This window comes from Macaca mulatta, chromosome 14 (genome assembly GCF_049350105.2).
Source record: "Macaca mulatta isolate MMU2019108-1 chromosome 14, T2T-MMU8v2.0, whole genome shotgun sequence".
Lineage (NCBI taxonomy): Eukaryota > Metazoa > Chordata > Mammalia > Primates > Cercopithecidae > Macaca > Macaca mulatta.
In genome coordinates this window covers 75,145,775-75,169,907 of record NC_133419.1, presented here as the reverse complement: position 1 = coordinate 75,169,907, position 24,133 = coordinate 75,145,775, and the positions used below count along the sequence as shown (strand labels likewise).

The 24,133-nt window shown below is 40.5% G+C and overlaps 1 protein-coding gene across 1 annotated transcript in view; it reads right to left on the bottom strand.

The window, feature by feature from the left end:
- RNF169 (ring finger protein 169) overlaps positions 1–23,785 on the bottom strand; it is a 96,648-nt gene extending 72,863 nt beyond the window's left edge. The window contains exon 1 of the mRNA XM_015115210.3: positions 23,252–23,785. Coding sequence (XP_014970696.2) covers positions 23,252–23,753 — 502 coding nt within the window. The 5' untranslated portion in view covers positions 23,754–23,785. The remainder of the gene's footprint in view (positions 1–23,251) is intronic.
- Positions 23,786–24,133: the final 348 nt, after the last annotated feature.

The following is a 24,133-nucleotide window of genomic DNA, read 5'->3' as shown; positions in this document are numbered from 1 at the left end:
ACCCCATCTGCACAAAAAATAAAAAATTGGCCAAGTATGGTGGTGCATATTTGTAGTCCCAGCTACTCAGGAGGCTGAGGTGGGAGCATCACTTGCTGCAATGAGCCTTGATTGTGCCACTGCACTCCAACCTGGGCGACAGAGCAAGACTCTGTCTCAAAAAAAAAAAAAAAAAAAAAAAAAAAAAAATTAAGACAATTCAGCTCCCTTCAGAAAACGAATTCTTTAAAAGACCACAGTGCAAAATGATGCTGTCATGAAAGCAGACTTTCTCACTGGTTGATTCAGAAAAAAAAAAAAAAAAAAATTAAGACAACCGAGATCAACAGGATTTGCAAAAGCAGGTTATCAGGTAAGAGTAGAGTCAAAGTGAGTAAGATTTCCTGTTGAATCCAGAAATGGCCCCAACAACAAGGCTTTGTTGTTAGGTAATCCACGCTGGATCAGCATAGTCAAAGCAGCAAGAGGCACACTTAAGGAGGTCACGGAAAACACAGACATAGGAATGCTGCTAAGATGAAGGCTTTGGACCTTATGGCCTTTTATCCTAGGCAGACCAAGACCAAGACCATGTGGTTGTCCCCACTACCACATCTACCACCACCATGGTACAAAATCCTTTGGAATTAAGTTTTGCCCTGTTTGAGGCAAAGAATTATTCCTGTTAGTCCACAAGGTAGAATGATACCAGAAAAAAAGTGCAGGATTTGGAACCAGACAGACCTGCAGTCACCTAGTGACTATGTGCCTACCAGTATTTATCTTTACTAAGCCTGTGTCTTCATTCATAAAATGGGAGTAGCACTTACCTCAACACAGTTGTTCATCTCACCTAATCCTCTAATACCTACTTGGTATAGATGGTAGGCATTCAATGGTAAGTAACTGGCCTCCCTGTCTTTTAGACTCTGTCTTCCCATCTATCTTTCACATTGCTTCCCATTCTTTATAAAGAGAACTGACCCTACCATCCTCCCACTTAATAACTTTTATTGGCTTCCCATTGCCTCCAAGATTTGTAAACAGGACCCAATCTGCCACTTCAGCCAATCTTCTACTATTCCTTCACTACTCGTTTTCTCCTCAGCCCTCACACATCTCCCTAATCCTAGATATGCCATACCCTGCCTCCACTAGGACTTTATATATGCCACGTCCTCCTCCCAAAATGATTTTGTTCCCTTTTCACTATATGATTTGCTATTCATACTTCAAAACCCTGTTCACTGCTCTCTCCTTTGCAAAGTTTTCCCACTAACCCAGAGAGAATTGTGTTAGCTTCCTGTAGGCCCTCATGGCATTCTACACTTATCTCAATTGTAGTAACATTTACTACTTGTGTTATAATTACTTGACTTTGCCTCTGACTTCCTAACTTGAAGTTAGGGATGATCTCTAGGTATGTGTCTCAGTGTCAGACAATGGCTCAATTTTTTTTTTTTTTTTTTTTTTTTTTTGCTGAATCAACCAATGAGAAAGTCTGCTTTCATGACAGCATCGTTTTGCACTATGGTCTTTTAAAGAATTCGTTTTCTGAAGGGAGCTGAATTTTGTAAAGTTTTTCTTTATAATTAAGGCAAAAGTGAATTTACTAAAGTCAGTCTCATTATCATCAACTTTAGATTAACACAGTCCAATCTTTTGAGGTTGCATTGTAATAGTTTTATAGAACTAAACACTAGAAAATTACAAGAGAAATGGCAAAACAGAAGGAAGGGAAAATAAGTCCATAAACACCAAAACTGAACATGAGTTGTCTTTGGGCTTACAAATTTAGTTGTACATACATGTGAGGAGAAAGACTGGCATGATGGAAGTTCATGCAAAAAATAAAAAAGAACAATTTTTGTTTTGCCTGCCAATACAACCTTTGGCATCATTAATAAGAATTTAGCACTCAGATGGGAAGTATAACATGACTTACTGTCATGTTATACTTGGCTCTGGTCAGGCATTAAAGTATCAGGTTTTCTGAGTGGCATATTTAAAGATGACTAGAATGGTTAAGGAATCATGACATATAAAGAAAAACTTTCCAGCTTTTTAGGAATTTTTCCTTCATTAAATATTTACTGAGTGTCTAATACATTCCAGATACCATATTAATTGTTAAAGACATAATCCCTGACCTCAAAGAGCTCAGTGTAGTGCCAGAGACAGACATATAAATAAAGAACTTTAACCCAATGAAATGAGGGATTCACAAGATCAAATGATGGCAAAAATGAAGGAAGAATCAACTCACGTTTGAGTGAGAAAACATTTTACCGAGCACTTACGTTTCACTTGGGTCTTAAAGGATGAGTATAAATTTGCCAGGTAGGTAAGAAAGAAGAGTATTCCAGGCAGAATAATCATAGGTGAGGAATATCAGAAAGGCTTCAAAAAGCATATGATATTCCAAGAACTCTGAGTAGTATGATAAAACCAGAATCTTGGGGAAGGAAAAAAACAGAACAAAGAGATGAATATGATGAGTTTAATCTAAAAACTTAGAAGTAATCATGGTCTCTAAATACTTGAATACTGAAACTAGGGAAGCAGATTTTGATTCACTAAAAAAGAAAACTTTCAAACAATTAAAATTGTCCAAAACTATCCCTCTTTGACTAGAACAAAAAATAAAAATAAAAATTGTCCAAAAATAGAGAGCAGGGAGTACAAAGTAATCAGAATGGGAGAAATATCCCTATTAATGTATATGATCAATACCTCCACAGGTGTTCAGACCTCATCTTCCTTACTTAGCTCATTCCATTTCCTCCACGCTCTCCAGCAGCATCAATTTCTTCCTCTCTACTATGATAATATACAAATCTAAAATATAAACATGACTTGATATCATCTATCTTAAAAATAAAACATTCTTGGGTTATTGTCCCCACTGTAGGTACTGACCCATTTATCTGCCCCCATTACTGCAAATTCTTCCAAAGAATTGTCTAAATATTATATTCACTGTTTCTGCTTTCTCATTTCTTTTTTGTTTGAGATGGAGTCTCGCTCTGTTGTCCAGTCTCTGTCACCCAGTCTTGAGATGGAATCTCCCTCTGTCGGCTCACTGCAACCTCTGCCTCCCAGGTTCAAGCAATCCTCCCACCTCAGCCTCTCAAGTAGACAGGATTGTATCGCCATGCCTGGCTAATTTTTTTTGTATTTTTAGTAGAGACGGGGTTTCACCATGTTGGCCAGGCTGGTCTCAAACTCCTGACCTCAAGTGATCCGCCCGCCTTGGCCTCCCAAAGTGCTAGGATTACAGGCGTGAGCCACTGCACCCAGCCTTGCTTTCTCATTTCTAATGCTCACCGTAACCCACTCTATTAGGGCCTTTTCTTTGTCCTACCACATTACCAAAACTGCTCTTAATAAAGTCGAAGTCACCAAGAAAGACTTCCAAGGTACCCCAGGGTACATATACAATATAAGCACAAAAGAGTTCCATGAATAAGTTGAATCTGATATACAAACAGAATCTTTACTTAGCCTAAAAACTAGGGATCTTTAAAATTAAAATATCTAATACTAGCCTTATTTAAGTTATCAATCTGGGATAAATTGGCTCTGCTTCAGCCTTTTTTTTTTTTTTTTTTTTCTGAAACAGGGTCTCACTGTCATCCAGGCTGGAGTGCAGTGGTGTCATCTCGGCTCACTGCAGCCTCAACCTCCTGGGTTCAAGCGATCCTGCTGCCTCAGCCTCCTGAGTAGCCGGAATTATAGGCGTGTGCCACCATGCCTGGCTAATTTGTGTGTGTGTGTGTTTTTAGCAGAGACAGGGTTTCACCATGTTGGCCAGGCTGGTCTCGAACTCCTGGCCTCAAGTGATCTGCCTGCCTCGGCCTCCCAAAGTGCTGGGATTACAGGCATGAGCCACCGCACCTGGACAGCTTTAGCTTAACATTCTTTCACAGAGGTTTGTGTCTTACTCATCTTTGTATCCCTAGCACCTGGCAGAGCGCTTGGCGCAAATATGTGGTATGTGCTCCCTGAGGGTGTACAAAATGAATGACTGCATATAATAACAGTTAACATTTATCAGGTATTTACTTTCTATAAGCACTTTACACATATCATTTCATTTAATCCTCACAACTTTGCAAAATAACTCCCATTATCCTCATACTAAAAAAGAAGAAATTTAGGCACAGAATTTAAGAGGCTTGCCCAAAGCCACACAGCTACTAAGTGGTAGAACCAGTATGCAAACTCAGATCCACTAACTTCCAATCCTGTGTCCTTTCCAGAATGCTATTTAGGATGCAAAATGTTTTTATACTGAAGTATTTAGTGAAAAATTTTCTCTCTCCTGCAGGCATTTTACAACCCTTCTGACCTCATCAGAAAAGTAAACATGTAAGAATATTATTGTGCCTGGGATTCAGTAGGTGAAACATCCAGGCAAGCTCACAAAGAAAACTGGCCTGGTGGTGCATTTGCACAAATGACCATCTTTCTTCCTCCTTTCATTCATATTTAGCTTATACTATACAATTATCATCTTATTTTATATTATCCTAAGTGCTATAATCAAACCATCTAAGCTGATAAACACATATGAGAGGCTTTAGAGAGGTATTAGAGAAAGAAATGCAACACAACAGTAAATCTCAGTCAATGAATTGATCAGGTTGGCGTTAAAGATAGACTAGTTGAGAAATTCTGAATTGAGGCTACAATAAAGTCATTTATTACACAAATATTTATGAACCTACGACTTGCCAGATACTGCAGCACCATGGAAATTTAGGCCATCCTCCCCAAATCCTACCCCAGGTCTCGGCATTTCAGGCCAAATCTCCTAGTCACCAAAAGCTCAGTTTAAGTTCTTAGAAAGTACAAAAAACAAGTACTTTTTCACTAGCAAATGTGATAAAATATTTGTATGACTGGATTCTCAAACCAATATGTATCTATTTTGACAGTACATCTCCATTACAGATTAAATATTTCTACTGTTACTAACATTTATTGATGACATACTATGGACTATTAGTACCTAACCAATAGCTTTGAAACTTTTAATACAATCCACAATAAGAAATACATTTTACATCAATCCCCAGTACATGTGAAACTGAAACAAATGGTTCATTATGCTAATATCTATTCTATTCCTTTAAAAAAAATGCTAATCTTATCCCATTAATCTGATTTTACTGTTTAAATATCACTATGAAACACTTAATATTGATTATCCTATTTAAACCTTACGACAATCCTTTGAGGCTGTTACCATTATTATCTCCACTTACAAATATGGAAGCTGAGGCTCAGAAAAGCTAAATGTTCTACTCAAAGTCAAAAAATTAGCTAAGTAACTGAGGGAGCAGAATTTAAACCAGGCAGTTGGCTATGCAACTCATAGGGCAAAAAAGAGGTTCACAGTATAGGGCCCAGCACAGCTCAATACATAAAGTTTAAAACAAAAAACAAAAAACACAGCATCCGTAGTAAATTAACATTTACTGAAGGATTAAGTGCCAAGTACTGTGCTAGGGGTTTCCACACATATTCTTATTTAAGCTTTACAATAACCCTGTGTGGTTGTAGTGTTTACTTTTTACAGACCAGAAAACTGAAACCTCTCAAGGATGTTAATTAAGCAGCTTTGTCAGGGTCAATGAGAAAAACTGGCAGAACTGAGATTCAAATCCAGATTTTCTGATTTCAAATTCATTGCCCTTCCCTAAAACACATGACCTGCATAAATAAAAGTGATTTTTTTTTTTTAAAGACCCATTTTTCCCTTAGATCAGGCAAAGGAATCATTCATAGAACTAATTCAAATTACATCAAGAAAGTTAAAACTTTCTATTTTCCAGACTAGTTTATACATTACAGAAGCATTTTCCACAATGCTGAATACAGAATGAGTATCCCTTATCTGAAATGTTGGGGACCATCAGTGTTTTGGACTTTCTTTGGATTTTTTAATATTTGTATATATGTAATGAGTTTTCTTAAGGATAGAAACCAAGTCTAAATATGAAATTGATTTATGTTTTCTTGTTTTAAATTATTTTGTAGAGAGAAGGTCTTGATGTTGCCCAAGCTGGTCTTGAACCCCTGGCCTCAAGCAATTCTCCTACCTCGGCCTCCCAAATTATTGGGATCATAGGCTTGAGCCACCACGCCCAGCCCATTTATGTTCCATATATACCTTATATACATAGCCTGGAGGTAATTTTGTATATATATATTTTTTATAAAGACAAAGTCTTGCCCTGTCACCCAGGTTAGAGTGTAGTAATGCAATCATAGCTCTCTGCAGCCCCAAACTCCTGGGCTCAAGCAATCCTCCCACCTCAGCCTCCTGAGTAGCTGGAACTACAGGCGTGCACCAACACACCTGGCTAATTTTTTTTACTCTTATAGAGACAAGGGTCTCCTTATATTGCCCAGGCTGGTCTTGAACTCCTGGCCTCAAGTGATCATCCCACCTCAGCCTCCAGAGTAGCTGGGATTGCAGGCACAAGCCACTGTGACCAGCTAATAATTAAAATCGTTTTGTGCATGAAACAAAGTCTGTGTTAAGTACTTACATGTAGAATTTTCCACTTGTCATGTCAGCACGTACAGTTTCAGATTTTGGCACATTTTGGATTTCAGATTTTCAGTTAGGGATATTCAATCTGTAGTAGACAGAGCCAAAGACTCAAAAGCAAGCCAAGCCCAAGACTATACAAAACTAGCCCAAATCTACTTTAAGTGATGGCAAAAAAAATTACTACAACTAGTATTTCCCCAACAAGTTACCTTATATGTTAGTATGACTAAGTATCAAAAATGCACATGGAGGCTGGGCATGGTGGCTCACACCTGTAATCCCAGCACTTTGAGAGACTGAGGCAGGAGGATTGCTTGAACCCAGGAGTTCAATAATGAAAGAAGAAATAATGGGTAAGAGAAACCTGCAATTGTAAGATTAAAGTGTACTGATTTAATTGATTTATTATAGAATTCTGTTATTCCTAGTCGTTTAATGAAAACACACTAGCCAAGAGGCTATATGTATGTAAGGTACTGTATAACACAGGAAATAAACATATTCATGTAGATTATTCACAGAGGAACTGCAAGCAGTTATTTTGAAAAAATGAAGAGCTACTGGTAGATATGTTTAGATGTCAGTAACCATGTATTCCCATAATTTAACAATTTGGGGGATATCTTTCATATCTACAGCTAAAATGAACAAATGGCTTCAGTAATACTAAGCCTGGCCTCTACCTTCTCCTATGAACTATAATTCTTATATCCATAACCTGCTTTCTACCAAGATGAGACAAATATTTCCAGTCCCTGGAAAAGCTAGTGGCAATTTATAAGCAAACTGGCAGCTTACTGTTCCTGCAGTATACATCAAAAAAAGAAATATGATGGTTATCGCTTAGATTCTCAAGTTCTGCCCAAAGCCCAGGAATGGGCTCTCCAAGAGTACCCTGAATTCAAATTCTGAGTAAAATCTGTTCTGCTCTTGATTCTTACAATTGTACTTTCCCTTTGTCATGCACTCTATTTCCTTCATTATCAAACTGTGAAACAGTAGTCTAAAGGCAGGCATGGTGGCTCACACCTGTAATCCCAGCACTTTGAGAGACTGAGGCAGGAGGATTGCTTGAACCCAGGAGTTCAAGACCAGCCTAGGCAACATGGTGAGACCCTGCATAGTACTAAAAACACAAAAAATTAGCCGGGCGTGGTGGCACATGCCTATAGTCCCAGCTACTTTGGAGGTGGGAGGACCGATTGAGCCTGAAAAGTAGAGGCTGTAGTGCACCATGATTTCACCACTGAACTCCAGCCTGGATGACAGAGGGAGACCTTGTTGGGGGTACAGGGAGAGTCGAGTCTATATTGGCTGATTGTTTCTTCATTTCTCACTCAACCTATTGAAATGACTCCTATCTTTTGCACTTACATAAATGGCATCAAAGGATACATATTCTTTTGCAACTTTTCCTTTTGCAAATATTTTTCCAGATTTATCCATGTTGATATATACCCAGTTCATTCATTGTAACAGCTGTAGAAACTAATTTATCCCTTCTCCTATCAAAGACGACTGTTACTACATTTTCCAGTACTACAGTGCTGTGAGCATCATTGTGTGTGTGCATATGTACACAAGAGCTTCACTATGGCACACACCTATTAATGGAATCTCTGCATAGCAAGGAATCTCTCTTCAACCTTACTAGATATGGCCAAACTGCTCTCCAACATGGTTGCATGGCAACTTATACTCCTCCAGCAGTATATACGTGCTCATTAATTTTTTTTTTTTTTATACTTTAAGTTGTAGGGTACATGTGCATAACGTGCAGGTTTGTTACATATGTATACTTGTGCCATGTTGGCGTGCTGCACCCATCAACTCGTCATTTACATCGGGTATAACTCCCAATGCAATCCCTCCCCCCTCCCCCCTCCCCATGATAGGCCCCGGTGTGTGATGTTCCCCTTCCTGAGTCCAAGTGATCTCATTGTTCAGTTCCCACCTATGAGTGAGAACATGCGGTGTTTGGTTTTCTGTTCTTGTGATAGTTTGCTAAGAATGATGGTTTCCAGCTGCATCCACGTCCCTACAAAGGACACAAACTCATCCTTTTTTATGGCTGCATAGTATTCCATGGTGTATATGTGCCACATTTTCTTAATCCAATCTGTCACTGATGGACATTTGGGTTGATTCCAAGTCTTTGCTATTGTGAATAGTGCCGCAATAAACATACGTGTGCATGTGTCTTTATAGCAGCATAATTTATAATCCTTTGGGTATATACCCAGTAATGGGATGGCTGGGTCATATGGTACATCAAGTTCTAGATCCTTGAGGAATCGCCATACTGTTTTCCATAATGGTTGAACTAGTTTACAATCCCACCAACAGTGTAAAAGTGTTCCTATTTCTCCACATCCTCTCCAGCACCTGTTGTTTCCTGACTTTTTAATGATTGCCATTCTAACTGGTGTGAGATGGTATCTCATTGTGGTTTTGATTTGCATTTCTCTGATAGCCAGTGATGATGAGCATTTTTTCATGTGTCTGTTGGCTGTATGAATGTCTTCTTTTGAGAAATGTCTGTTCATATCCTTTGCCCACTTTTTGATGAGGTTGTTTGTTTTTTTCTTGTAAATTTGTTTGAGTTCTTTGTAGGTTCTGGATATTAGCCCTTTGTCAGATGAGTAGATTGCAAAAATTTTCTCCCATTCTGTAGGTTGCCTGTTCACTCTGATGGTAGTTTCTTTTGCTGTGCAGAAGCTCTTTAGTTTAATGAGATCCCATTTGTCAATTTTGACTTTTGCTGCTGTTGCTTTTGGTGTTTTAGACATGAAGTCTTTGCCCATGCCTATGTCCTGAATGGTACTACCTAGGTTTTCCTCTAGGATTTTTATGGTATTAGGTCTAACATTTAAGTCTCTAATCCATCTTGAATTAATTTTCGTATAAGGAGTAAGGAGGATCCAGTTTCAGCTTTCTACTTATGGCTAGCCAATTTTCCCAGCACCATTTATTAAATAGGGAATCCTTTCCCCATTTCTTGTTTTTCTGAGGTTTGTCAAAGATCAGATGGCTGTAGATGTGTGGTATTATTTCTGAGGACTCTGTTCTGTTCCATTGGTCTATATCTCTGTTTTGGTACCAGTACCATGCTGTTTTGGTTACTGTAGCCTTGTAGTATAGTTTGAAGTCAGGTAGCGTGATGCCTCCAGCTTTGTTCTTTTGAGTGCTCATTAATTATAATTAATCAATTACAAATTATAGCAGTCTGATGGCATCGCATCACTGGTTTAATTTGCATTTCCCTGATTACTAATGATGTTGTGTATCATTCCAGATGTTTACTGGCCTTTCAGTTTCCTTCTATGAAATGCCTATTCAAATCTTCTCACCATTTTTCTAATAAGGTATCTGTCTTAGTGATTTGTAGTTCATATATGTTGGATATCAATCTTTTGTCAGTTGTTTCACTGCAAATATCTTCTCCCAGCCTCTGGTTGGTCTTCTTAATCTCTTTTTCTGTTTCTGGTGTGTTTGTTGTTTTCTGTTTCTTTTGAGGCAGGGTGTCGCTTCTGTCACCCAGGTTAGAGTGCTCACTGCAGCCTGAAACTTCTGGACTCAAAGTATCCTTCCACCTCAGCCTCCTGAATAGCTAGGTCTACAGGCACGCCCCACGACGCCTGCCTACATTTTTATATTTTTTGTAGAGACAAAGTCTCCCCATGTTGCCTAGGCTGGTGTTGAACTCCTGGCTCAAGCAATCCTCCCACCTCAACCTCCCAAAGTGCTGGGATTATAGGCAAGAGCCACCATGCCCGGCCCAATTTTTAATTTTAATGTGGTCATATTATCAGTCTTTACGTTTTGTGTTTGTTTGAAAGTCCTTCTCTATTCCATTTTCATAGAGATACTCCTAGCATTTTCTAAGTTTCACAGTTTGACTTTTAATCCATTTACAACTTTTTTTTTTTTTTTTTTTTTTTTTTTTTGTGAGACAGAGTCTAGCTCTGTCACCCAGGCTGGAGTGCAGTGGCATGATCTCAGCTCATTATAGCCTCTGCTTCCCGGGTTAAAGCAAATCTCCTGCCTGTACCTCCTGAGTAGCTGGGACTACAGGCATGCGCCACCACGCCTGGCTAATTTTTGTATTTTTAACAGAGACAGGGTTTCACCATGTTGGCCAGGCTGGTCGTAAACTCCTGACCTTGAGTGATCCACCCACCTCAGCCTCCCGAAGTGCTGGGATTACAGGCGTGAGCCACCATGCCTGGTTCTACAAATAATTTTTTGTATATGGTGCTAAAGATCTATTTTTTTTCTTGTTTTCTGTGAGGTTAGCTAACTAACCATGTCAAGTAAAAATGACACCTTTACCCCAGTGACTTGTAATGGCCACTCATTATCCACCAAATTTAAACATATGAGGGCATGTTTCTATGCTCTTTAATTTTAAAATCAGTTATTCAACCACCCTGATACTAATACCTCACTGTCTTAATTAATATGGCTTTAAACAGCTTGATATTTGAGAAAGCAAATCCACCCATCATGTTCTTCAAAATGGTCTTGACTATTCTTGGCCACTAATCATCCTTATTAATAAATTCCACTTTAAAAGCAAAGACAGCGGCTGGGTACAGTGGCTCACACTTGTAATCTCAACACTCTGGACAGGCCAAGGCAGGGGGATACACTGAAGACAGGAGATCAAGATCTGCCCTGGCAACATTGCGAAACCCCATCTCTATTTTTAAAAAATAAAAAAGAATTGGGAGGCCGAGGAGGGCAGATCACAGGGTCAGGAGATTGAGACCATCCTGGCTAACATGGTAAAACCCCGTCTCTACTAAAAAAATAAATAAATAAATACAAAAAATTGACCAGGCATGGTGGTGGGCACCTGTAGTCCAAGCTACTCGGGAGGCTGAGGCAGGAGAATGGCGTGAACCCGGGAGGTGCAGGTTGCAGTGAGCTGAGATCGTGCCACTACACTCCAGCCTGGGGGACAGAGCGAGACTCCGTCTCAAAAAAAAATAAAAATTAAAAATAAAAATAAAAAAGAATTAGCCAGATGTGGTGGCTCATGCCTGTAGTCCCAGCTACTCAGGAGGCTTGATTGAACCTGGCAGGTGGAGGTTGCAGTGAGCCAAAATCACGCCACTGAACTCCAGCCTGGGCAACAGAGTAAGACTGTCTCAAAAGAATAAAAAATAAAAAAAGAAAGTTTCTTTCTCCTATTCCACAAGTTCTAGTTTTTTTAAAATAATGAATGATAAATTTTGTCAAATGCTATTTTGAGCCATCTATTGCAATGACCATATAGTTTTACTCTCCTTTAGTTTGTTAATATGGTGAATTACATTAGATTCTTAATGTTAAGCCAAACTCCTATTCTTCAAATAACTGCTACTTGGTTGTGATTTTCTAGAAATATACTACTAGATTCAGTCTATGTTTCACCTGAGATTTTAAAAATCTGTGTTCATGCCAGGTGTGGTGATTCACACCTGTAATCCCAGCACTTTGGGAAGCAGAGGCAGGAGGATCGCTTGAGGTCAGAAGTTAAGACTAGCCTGAGCAACACAGTGAGACCCCCATCTCCACAAAAAAATAGAAAAAAAAAGAAATAAAAAGATAAAAAATAATAAAAAAAAATCTCTGTTCATGAGAGTTGCCTGTACTTTTCCTTTTTCATACAGTTCTTGTGTGAATTTGTTATCAAGTTGTAAAAGCCCCCAAAACAAGTCTGGAAACGTTTTATTTATTCCCTGGAACCATCCATCCTTCCATATTTGAGTAATCATCTGTGCCTGGTACTACTTCTTCAATGGACAGTATTTCTTCTTGCTTTTTTTATGGAAAAGTTTCAAATATATTATTAGAGAAACCAGTAAAATGAACTACCACAAGTCATCCAGCTTCAGCCATCAATCATTAGCAATCTTATTTTCTGTCCTCCCCCAATCAATACCTGCTCCCTATCTCCTGGAACAAATTTGAAGTTATTCTGAAGCAAATCCCAGACATCATATCATCTTAGCTATAAACATTTTTAACATCTAAGAGAATGATTATTTTAAAATATATAACCAGAAAACTACTGTCACACTAAAAATGTAAGTCTTTAATTAACCAACAAATATCCAGCTGACATTCAAATTCTCATCAAATGTTTTCATACAGTTTTTTCAAATCAGGACCCAAGTAAGTTCATACACTTAAACTGGTTGTATCTTTTAATCCATGGGTCGCCCCTCTATTGCTTTTTTTCTGTAATTTATTTGTGTAAGAAAGTGGGTCATTTGTCCCTTAGTTTCCCCATGTTCTGCATTTGGTTCATTGTGTCCACATGGTGGTATTACTTAGTGGGCAGATTTTACTCTTTGCTAGTTAGTTACGTTTCTAGTTCTATTTTCTATATATTCTTGAGTCAGCTGTGATGTTATACTTTTCCACAAAACTATTTTATCCAATTTTTCAAATTCATGGGCAGAAAGTTTTCCATATTCTATATTTATAGGTTTTTTAAAATCTTCATTATATCTGTAGTTGTATTCCCTTTTTCATTCCTAACATTTAGGCCTTTTCTTTGATCAATATTGCCAGCGGTTAGGGTTATAGATCTTTTTTTTTTTTTTTTTTTTTTTTTTTTTGAGGCAGAGTCTCGCTCTGTCGCCCAGGCTGGAGTGCAGTGGCGCGATCTCGGCTCACTGCAAGCTCCGCCTCCCGGGTTCCCGCCATTCTCCTGCCTCAGCCTCCCAAGTAGCTGGGACTACAGGCGCCGCCACCACGCCCAGCTAATTTTTTTGTATTTTTAGTGGAGACGGGGTTTCATTGTGTTAGCCAGGATGGTCTCGATCTCCTGACCTCGTGATCCGCCCGCCTCGGCCTCCCAAAGTGCTGGGATTACAGGCTTGAGCCACCGCGCCCGGCCGGTTATAGATCTTAATCTTTTCAATGAATTAGATTTTGGCCTTGCTAATTCTTTTGTTTTCTATTCCATTAATTTCTGCTCTTTATTCTTTCCTATCTTCTACTTCTTTTGGGTTTAATCTGCTGTTACTTTTTTAACTTCTTCAGTTGATCCCTTGATTTTGTTCTTTTTTTTTTTTTTTTTTTTTTTTTTTTTGAGACATTGCCCAAGCCGGAGTTGTTGCCCAGGCTGGAGTGCAATGGTGCGGTCTCAGCTCACTATAACCTCCATATTCTAGGTTCAAGCAATTCTCCTGCCTCAGCCTCCCAAGTAGCTGGGATTACAGGCACCCGCCACCACACTTGGCTAATTTTGTGTATTTTTAGTAGAGACGGGGTTTCACCATGTTGACCAGGCTGGTCTGAAATTCCTGACCTCAGATGATCCACCAGCCTCAGCCTCCCAAAGTGCTGGGATTGCAGGCGTGAGCCACCACGCCCGGCTGGTTTTGTTCTTTACCGACGTTATTTAAATTTTGTTTTTTTTCAATTTCCAAACATGAATTGGAGGGGGAATTGGTTATCTTTTCATTATTAATTTCTAATTTTATTATACTACAGTCAGATAAGATGGTTTATGTATCTCTCATATTTGTCAAAACTTCCTTTGTGCCTAAATGAATCTAGGAAAAATTACATAAATGTTGCATATTTGTTTAAAAAGAATGCATGTTCTCTAATCTAGGAGGTGTATGGTTCTATATATGTGTAGTAGGTCAAGCTATATATTGTATTTCTTTTCAGGATTAACCCCATTCGTTTTGAGACAGGATCTCTCTCTGTCACCTAGGTTGGAGTGCAGTGACACGAACACAGCTCACTGCAGCCTCGACCTCCTGGGTTCAAGCAATTCTCCTGCCTCAGCCTCCCAGTGATTACAGGCATGCGCCACCACGCCCGGCTAATTTTTTGTATTTAGTAGAGACAGGGTTTCAACATGTCAGGCTGGTCTTGAACTCCTGACCTGAGGCGATCCGCCCACCTCAGCCTCCCAAAGTGCTGGGACTACAGGCGTGCGCTACCGCGCCCAGCGCCCTTACTCTTTTAACTTACCTGAATATGAAATTCAGATCTCTCTCAAGGCTGAATATATTACTCAATTTTCTTCTGGTCTCTCTTATAGCTTAAAAGATATATGCTCTCAGTCTGATTACTGCTCCTTTGTCTTTTCTTTTTAGTTATACTTAATAGTCTTTCGTGTTCTGAAGTTTCACTGCAATGTGTTTAGTTGTGGGGTTTTGTTGCTGCTTTTCTGTTGTTAATTCTTACAGGTGCAGTGGCTCACGCCTGTAAAGTCAACACTTTGGGAGGCCAAGGTGGGAGGATCGCTTGAGCCTGGGAGGTCAAGGCTGCAGCAAGCTATGACCACACCACTGTACTCACGCCTGAGCTACAGAGCAAGACCTTGTCTCAAAACAAAAAAAAAAACCTCTTGCTAGGGCCTCATGAGACTCGAACCTAAGGATTCAGGACTTTTTACTAATTCTAAAAAATTATCAAATCATCTTCTCTTCAAATTCCACACCTCCTCCACATTTTTTTTTTTCCTCCTGGAAGTACTATTACATGTTGGATCTTCTTGATTTGTTCTTCTCATTTTTCTTCACCTTCTTTCAAATTTTCCTTTATTTATTTGTATTCTTGAGAATTTCCTCATGTCTATGTCCCACCTTACTAATCTCTCTTCATCTGTGTAAACTATTGTTTCACTTATTTATGAGATTTTTAACCTCAATGACTATATTTTTCACTATGTTTCATTCTTTTTCAAATGTGCCTGTTTCATAATGCTTTATTCATTTCTTGGGATGTCAATTCTTTAAAGTCTTTAGCCACTTAAAATATGCTAATTTAAATTATCTCTCAAATTGTCACTCTCTTATCCCAGTTCTTGGAGCTATAATCCTCCTGCTTGCTCCTTCTGCTGACTCTCATTTGTGGTACAAAGCCATTTCCTCATGTGTCGTCATTTTTAATCGTAAGTTCATCTTCAGTTGGGCTTATTTCTTCTGTAGGAATCCCTTGTGGTCTAAGGTATGGATGTACCTCTCAAAGTCTTGTTTTTCCTGTCTCCAGGTGACCCAGATGGATGTATCACTAGCTTGAAGTCTGTTTTTATATTAATTTCTGAGCCATATAATATAAACCCAGTTCCCAAATGTAAGCAAAGTATATATCTTGTGCTTCAATTTCCCAGGCAAACTTTTTTCATTTTCTCTTTTCATAGAGCTCAAGCAAATCAAGACAAGATTTCTTGCCGTCTCCTTGTGTAATAGGGAAGATTATTTTTCTAGCCCACCCTTTCACCTAGAGTGCAGCACATAAAAAATCTCAGCTTTATGCAGAAATTTTCATTCTGGTTCCTTTTTGCATATGGTTAAAACTCAACCTGCTAGGAAGAGGACACCTGAAATAACCCTTCTCCACACTCCTCACTCTGCTCCAGGGCAATATAGCACAGGGTCAAGGGCTTACAGTTTTGGTTTGTAGATCCATTTTTGTTTTTGGAAACTGGAGATTTTCCTATCTTTCCTATATATGCAAGAATGCATTTAAAAGAACTGTCATTCTTTATTATGCAGCTTTTCTGCGTATTTGTGTCAGGAGTTTTAGCCATCTTGCTAAAAAGAGAATTTGGGCTCTCCAATCCATTTGCTACAACACTTCCATGGGAGTGATCTCTCTAAAGTTCAAAGATGAATTCCTCTTTGAAACTCCTCAGTCTATCCTCATTCCTTAGCATTGCACTCAAAGTCCACTATTATTCAGCAACTGCCCATTTCTGCAGTCCCACGTGCTTCCACTCTCCCATATGCACTCTATATTCTAACCACTTCTGCTTACAATCCCCAGAACGCTCCTTGTTTCATGCTCCTATGCCTTTAAATGTACTGATTTCCCTCTCTCATCTTTATTCTGATGTCATCCACCTAATGAATACTCATGGTCAAATGTCTGGCATTTACTGAAGCCATTCCTGACCCATCCAAACTAGATTATCTTCTTTGTGAAAATACCTTACATTTGTTGAGCGAGCTCTTTATATGCCAAGCATTGTAATAATTCATTTAGTCTTTAACAACAACCTTATGATTTTAATACTATTACTATTCCCATTTTCCAAATGAAGAAACTAAGACAGAGATTGTTCAATAACATACAGCTATAAATAGCAAAGCTAGAATTTGCACCCAGGTAGTCTGTCTCCAGATTTTCCTTTATTAGCCTGCTCTATTAATATATACTATATTGCCTTCTACAATTATATCTTGCATAACAGCTGTTATAATACTTATCATACCACATTTCAGTTGCATATTTACATCCCAATCTTCCCAACTACACTTTGGGACAGAACCATGCTTTACCTCCTCTATTTGCAGCTCCAGTGCCTAGGCCTAGCACACAGAAGACCCTGAAATGGTTACTAAATGAATGAATGACTGAAGTTAATGCCACAGCCAATGCTTTAGTCCAGGCCCTCTTCATCACTTGCCTAAACTACTAAAACAGTCCCTTAACGACTTCCGGCCTCCAGTTTCTACTCACATCTTTCCTCTTCCAACCAATATATATTGTCTTTCTAAAGCACATTATGATGTCATTCCACTACTTAAAAATCTTGAAGAGTTTTATAGGATAAAGTCCAAAATTATTTTACCCTAATACACAATGGACTTCATGATCTAACTTTTTCAGTCTCTTCTCTACTTCCCCACTCCAGTCCACACTCCACCTATATTTAGCTTTTTGCCAATCCCTGAACATCCCAAGCACCTTCAAGCCTTTCTACATGCAGGCTCTTCTACCTGGAATGGACATCCCCTCCTTTCTCATCTGGTGAATAACAAATATCTCCTAAATTCCTGCTGTTCAATCCTGAATTCTGTAAGTTGGAGCTATTCTTCAATAGTAATAATGTTTAGTTGGTAAAGTTGCATGTAACCTCAAGAGCTTTAAAAAACATCTTAGCACAGGGCAAATGTTTCCTGCACTGGTATAACACATAAGGATACTCTCAAATTCTCGGATATGTGTCATTAAGGATAAAGAAATGAGTCATTTTACATATTTTAAACAAATCCTTACAGACTAGGGAATTCCTGTCCTCTTGCACTACAATCACATGGTTTCATTATTCATTAGTCCTAAATGTAATTTAGGCTGCACACATAGCAAACATTGTCTGTCAACTGAGTAATAAACCAGAACTACTTGCTTTTCACAGAAAGGGGAAATTGTTTAAATGCAGAAATGTTAACCCTAAGTCAACAGGGAAGTTGAGATGGGATGAGAAGGGATAAGTTAGGCACTATCCAATTGTTTTTTATCGATTCAATTTTCATGTTTTGTTTTGTTTTTCAGAGAGAGTCTCGCTCTGTCGCCCAGGCTGGAGTGCAGTGGCGCAATCTCAGCTCACTGCAACCTCCGCATCCCTGCCTCAGCCTCCCCAGTAGCTGGGACTATAAGCATGCACCACCACGCCTGGCTAATTTTTGTATTTTTAGCATAGACGGGGTTTCCCCATGTTGGCCAGGCTGGTCTCAAACCCCTGGCCACAAGTGACCCACCCACCTCTGCCTCCCAAAGTGCTGGGATTACAGATGTGAGCCACCACGCCTGGCCTATCTATTCAATTTCTGAAAAGCACTTTCAACACCACGAAGAGAAAAAAATTTAAACTGCCAATTTAAAAGATTCACCAGCCTTTGTCTAGCTTTTCTTCAGTCATTACCCACAGCAGAAGAAAAAGAATCCAAAAAAGTAAAAAGGTCTTGGTTTCAAATTCAAAAGCAGTATGATTTGGAATAATCATACTTGATTTTAAACAGACTAAATGAATTCTTAAAATCCATTAATCATTTTTAAATGAAACTTAAGTGTGGCTGCGATGTACAGTTCAAAATCTACCTATGTAAGCCTGTATGGTATGTTTTTTAAATCAACAGATAAGAAATGTCTCTAAATTTAAAATATAAGCTCCATGAGAGAGAGATGTTTAATATTTCATTCACTAATGTTTCCCAAAGACCTGGCACAGAGTAGGCACTTATTACACAATTCCTGAATATTGCTCAAAATGGTCCAAATATTTAATATGTCAATATATACAATGAGTTGTAGATCCTCAAATAATATGAAGTTGAAGTCTGAGTTCATTTTGAAATGATCATTGATGTAGCCCTTACACACACAGTTTCACAAATCAACAAGAACTGATACTATATCCAAAAGCAAACTGTCAATGCATAGAAGAATTAAATAAAACACATACACAGGGGTCATTAAGGTTCTGAACCTTAAAGTTTGCCAAAAAGGCTGGCAAAGAACAAAATGTCACAAGCGCAACCAAAATTTTCAACAAAGCACAAACTCTTTACACTTTTTCCAGACAAAGCAATTCCTAAAAGGCACTGGACTTCAACAAAAGAAAAAAAAAAAATTAAGAACTTCACTGAAATACCAGTGCATTTACTACAAAATTTCATTTCCAGCAGGCCTGACATTTCCTTTATCAATTGATCCAACTATGTGATGAGAGTACAACTAAGCAATATTATCTCCGAATATTACTAAAATTGCTATTAGGCTGGTACAAAAATAATTTTGGTTTTTGCCATTGAAAGTCATGGCAAAAACCATAATTAGTTTTGTGCCAACCTAGTAATTCTGTTGCTGTTTCCACTCATAAAAGTACATTGTAAATATGTATAAAACTGGTATTATTAGTTTTCTTTATTAAAGCTATTATGAACATTTCACTGTGAACTAGGCTGCTTCTGTTGACCCTTTTTTTAATCTACTACTAACTCATGTAAACCCTTACTCTCTTATCTGTTCTGGGCCTCAGTTTTCTGTTCTGTAGAATGAGAGATGTAGATTAAAACAATGGTTCAGATTCTGGTGAAAGCTACTGGTGACTTCTCCATAAAAATGCACATATGCATTTACATAATTATTTATAAACCATTATTTATAATAGCAAAAGACAGGAAACAACCAAATGTCCACCAATAGGTGGTTAAGTAAATTATGCTATATCCATTCAGTAAAATTCCATACAACCTACTGCTATGGACTTTGATGATGTACTGTTAAACCAAAAAAAAAAAAAAGGTTAACAGAACAGTGTGTATAATATACAACCTTTTGTATAAAAATGGCAAAAAATAACTGTACTTGAATTTTCATGTAGATCCATAAACTGTGGAAGAACAAACAAGAATCTTTTTTTTTTTTCTGAGACAGAGCCTTGCTCTGCCACCAGGCTGGAGTGCAGTGGCTTGATGTCAGCTCATTGCAGTCTCTGCCTCCCAGGTTCAAGCGATTCTCCTACCTCAGCCTCCCCAGTAGCTGGAAGTACAGGCGTGCACCACCGCAACTGGCTAATGTTTGTATTTTTAGTAGAGAGAGGGTTTCACCATGTTAGCCAGACTGGTCTTGAACTCCTGACCTCAACTGATCCGCCCGCCTTAGCCTCCCAAAGTGCTAGATTTACAGGCATGAGCCACCATGCCCAGCCGAAGAATCTTTGATGGGAGTGAGAAATAAGGGCGTAAGAGAGAACTTTTTTTTTTTTTTTTTTTTTTAGCGGCGTATCCCTCTGTCACCAGGCTGGAGTGCAGTGGCGAGATCTCAGCTCACTACAACCTCCGCCTCTCGGGTTCAAGAGATTCTCCTGCCACAGCCTCCGAAGTAGCTGGGACTACAGGCACGCGCCACCATGCCCAGCTAATTTTTGTATTTTTAGTAGAGACGGGGTTTCACCATGTTGGCCAGACTGGTCTCGATCTCTTGACCTTGTGATCCACCCACCTCAGCCTCCAAAAGTGCTGGGATTACAGGCCTGAGCCACCGCACCTGGCCAAAGGGAATCTTTTCATTGTATACTTTGTTACATTTTTGTTTGAATCCTGTGAATGCACTGCCTATTAAAATTTTTAATTTAAAAATACTGTATATAACTTCAAGAGGATCAGACAACACACTGAAGCTAAAAGATACTTCCTAAGCCTTTTGGCAATATTTTTGTATTCTAAAATTCTTCCACTGAATAAGCATATAACTGTATACACGAAACAATCCAAGAAGAAGAACATTTAAGAAAAACATTTTTCATTTTGGTCCTCAATAAACATATAAAGTAATTGATGAATACTAAGTGACTCAATAGATTCTAATTTGAAATCTCATTTTAGATAATTTCCCTTAATCACTGATAAATTTTATGACAAAAACTTTTTCAAGGGAAAAAGTTTGCACAAATCATCAAGCCAAACTCCCTCTCATGGTTCAAATTCAGAACTGGTATTTCACAACGGTCTCCAAGCTTAGAAATCAAAACGAAAATTTCTGGGCCGGCCGTGGTGGCTCACACTTGTAATTCCACCACTTCGGGAGGCTGAGACGGGCGGATCACAAGGTCAGGAGATGGAGACCATCCCGGCCAACACGGTGAAACCCCGTCTCTACTAAAAATACAAAAAATGAGCTGAGCATGATGGCAGGCGCCTGTCGTCCCAGCTACTCGGGAGGCTGAGGCAGGAGAATGGCATGAACCGGGAAGGCGGAGCTTGCAGTGAGCAGAGATCGTGCCACTGCACTCCAGCCTGGACGACAGAGCAAGGCTCTGTCTCGAAAAAAAAAAAAGAAAAATTCTATCCTACATGGACATATAATCACTGGTACTAATAGGGAGACCAGAGAAATACTGTCTTATCTTGTGACCATAACCTCAGAATTTAAAGCAAATTAAGTAGCATATGAAACCATCACACCACATCCACAAAAATAAGGACATCTGGGGAAGGTTTTATCCCTGATTTGAGCAGGAATAGGATAGAATTGGGTTTCCATCCTTACGCAAGTTACTCAACCTCTCTGGACCTCAGTTTCATCTATAAAATGGAAATAAAAGTACTTATCTCATAGGAATGTTGTGAAGCTTAAAAGGAATAATGAGGGCTGAGCACAGTGGCTCACGCCTGTAATCCCAACACTTTGGGAGGCAGAGGTGAGCAGATCACTTGAGGCCAGGGGTTCGAGACCAGTCTAGCCAACATGGCGAAACCCCGTCTCTACTAAAATTACAAAAATTAGCAGGGCGTGGTGGTGCGTGCCTGTGGTCCCAGCTACACAGCGTAGGTAGGAGAATCGCTTGAACCTGGGAGACAGAGGTGGCAGTGAGCTGAGAGATTGCGCCACTGCACTCCAGCCTGGGCGACAGAGTGAGACTTGGTCTCAAAAAAAAAAAAAAAAAAAAAAAAAAATTGGGAGGCCAAGGTGGGCAGATCACAAGGTCAGGAGTTCGAGACCAGCCTGGCCAACATAGTGAAACCTCATCTCTACTAAAAATACAAAAAAAAAAAAAAAAAAAAATAGCCCAGCGTGGTGGTAGGCACCTGTAATCCCAGCTACTCGGGAGGCTGAGGCAGAAGAATCACTTGAACCCGGGGTGGGGGAGGGGGCAGGGGCTGCAGTGAGCTGAGATGGCACCACTGCACTCCAACCCGGGCCACAGTGCGAGACTCCGTCTCAAAAAAAAAAAAAAAAAAAAAAAAAAAAAAAGGAGTGACAAGGAACATAGAAAGTAAGATGCAGGTCCCCCTCAATCCCAGGAATAAAATAGCCCGATATCCTAGGATAGTGACAGGTGTCTCTGGAGGCTTGAATCAAAGCAGAGTGCATTCTAGAACCTTGGTTTCTAGACGCTGCACTTGTATACACAAGCAATGCCTCTCTTTCCCTGCCGAAAATAACACATGGTAGAATTCCCAAAACAGAAGGTGCAAATATCTGGCCTCTCCTGGTTTATGTTTCTTGAAAATCTCATTCAAGATATCTCATTTTTTATCAAACAATCTCATTTTTTATCAAACAGAGCTGTAGATGTTGACTGGGTGTGTCCCCAAAAGGATCCTAAGTTATAACACAGTCTTGTTTTATTTTATGCAGGGCACTTTTCTATCTAAAAGCTCAGAACCGAGCTGCTGGTGTTAATGGAAAGAAGTTCAAGGCAAGAGTCCTACAACAGACTTTTAATTGCCAGCAAGCCAGTAGGAAACCCACACTGCCAAGGAGATCGAAGCAGCCCCTGCCAACCCAATCTTTGTTTCCAAAACTTTTAAACCCAAGCCAGTTTTGTTGGGCACTACTGGACTTAGTAGTAGTAGTATTACCAATATAAACGGCAGTCACTTACTCGTCCTCACTATGTGCCAAGTTGTGTGCTAAGCATGCATTTTCCAAGATGTATGAAAACAACTGCACATGTGTGCTCCCAACCCCCTCTGCTCTCGAGTCTGAAAAGCTCCCTTCACATCCTCAAATTCAACCTGTCCCCTAAACTCCAGATTCTCCACACCCTTCACTGACCCATTCAAGGCCAGGAGCCACATCTCTCCAAGCAATATGACCCCCAAACTCTTCATGCAACATTAAACGAAGCACTTCTCTGATCCAAGGCCCCTCCCACTCCCACACACCAATTCCAACCTGCCCCTAACTTGTTCCAACAATTCTGTTTCCCTCCAAACTTCGGACTTACGTAAGGTGCCGGGAGCCCTCACCGCCCCTCCGCATGCAACGTGCCCGTCCTTAACTCTGAAGTTCAAAATTCACAAACACACTGCACCTGGGCAGAGCCCGGGTTCCAATCCCACGAGAACTCTCCACACCCGCCCGAGTAGGGCCCGGGACTCTCCACCCCCTAACCAGGCCAGGCCGGGGCGCGCTCGGCCTCGCTCCAGACCCCAAGGGGAAGTGGGGAAGCTCCACCTGGCTCCGCAGGCGCGGCACGCGGCTCTTGGTCTGGCCTGGGCCCCACGGCAGCCGCGCCCCCGTCCCGGCGCGGGCGGCAGCGCTCGGGTTGGCTGCGGCGGGCGCGCTCGCCCAGCGCCTCTGCGTCGGCCTGGCCGTCGTCGCGGGCCCGACGGCGGGCCCAGCCTGGGCCGCGGGCGCGGCAGCGAGGGCAACCCGGGTCCGCCGCGTCAGCGGCGCGTTGGGAGCAGCCTCGGCACAGCGAATCGCCGCACGGCAGGGCCGCCGCTTCCCCCGGGGGCTCTAGGCACCCGGCGCAGCCCGATTCCTCCGGCCGCGGCGGCAGCGGCGGCTGCAGCAACGGCGGCGACAACACCAACAGCGAAGGTCCAGAAGCCGGGCCTGGGGCACCAGTCTTAGCTGCCGCCATCTCGTCACAGCGGCCCCGCCGGCCCCGCCGACTCAGAGCGGCCGCTGCCGCCGCGGAAGAGGCCCGAGTACTCGGACCTGCAGCCGCCATCTTGTTTCCCGTTTGAAGGGAGAGTCGGTTGCGAGGGAGAAGAGTGGCGGGCGGGGCATTGCGCGGTGGGCAGCGCTATCTACATATTCATGAGGGGCGAGGCTTCCGCGAGCCCAAAGAGAGTTCTCCCCAGACCTGATTGGCCACAGGGGATACTTCATTAATATTTATTATTCTTTATATATCCGGTCATCAGCCGCACTCTCAAAAAGTCCTTGCAGTTTCCTTTTACTGAACTGAAAGAGGTGGGAACTGAGGGGCTTTATTGGCTATTCTGAACGATGTTAAACTTTGGTTTACTTATCCTGTAATGCTTTGATAACTGAGGAGAATGTCAGTTACTCAGAAACCTGCCTTAGTGTTCATTTGATGTGAGGGCC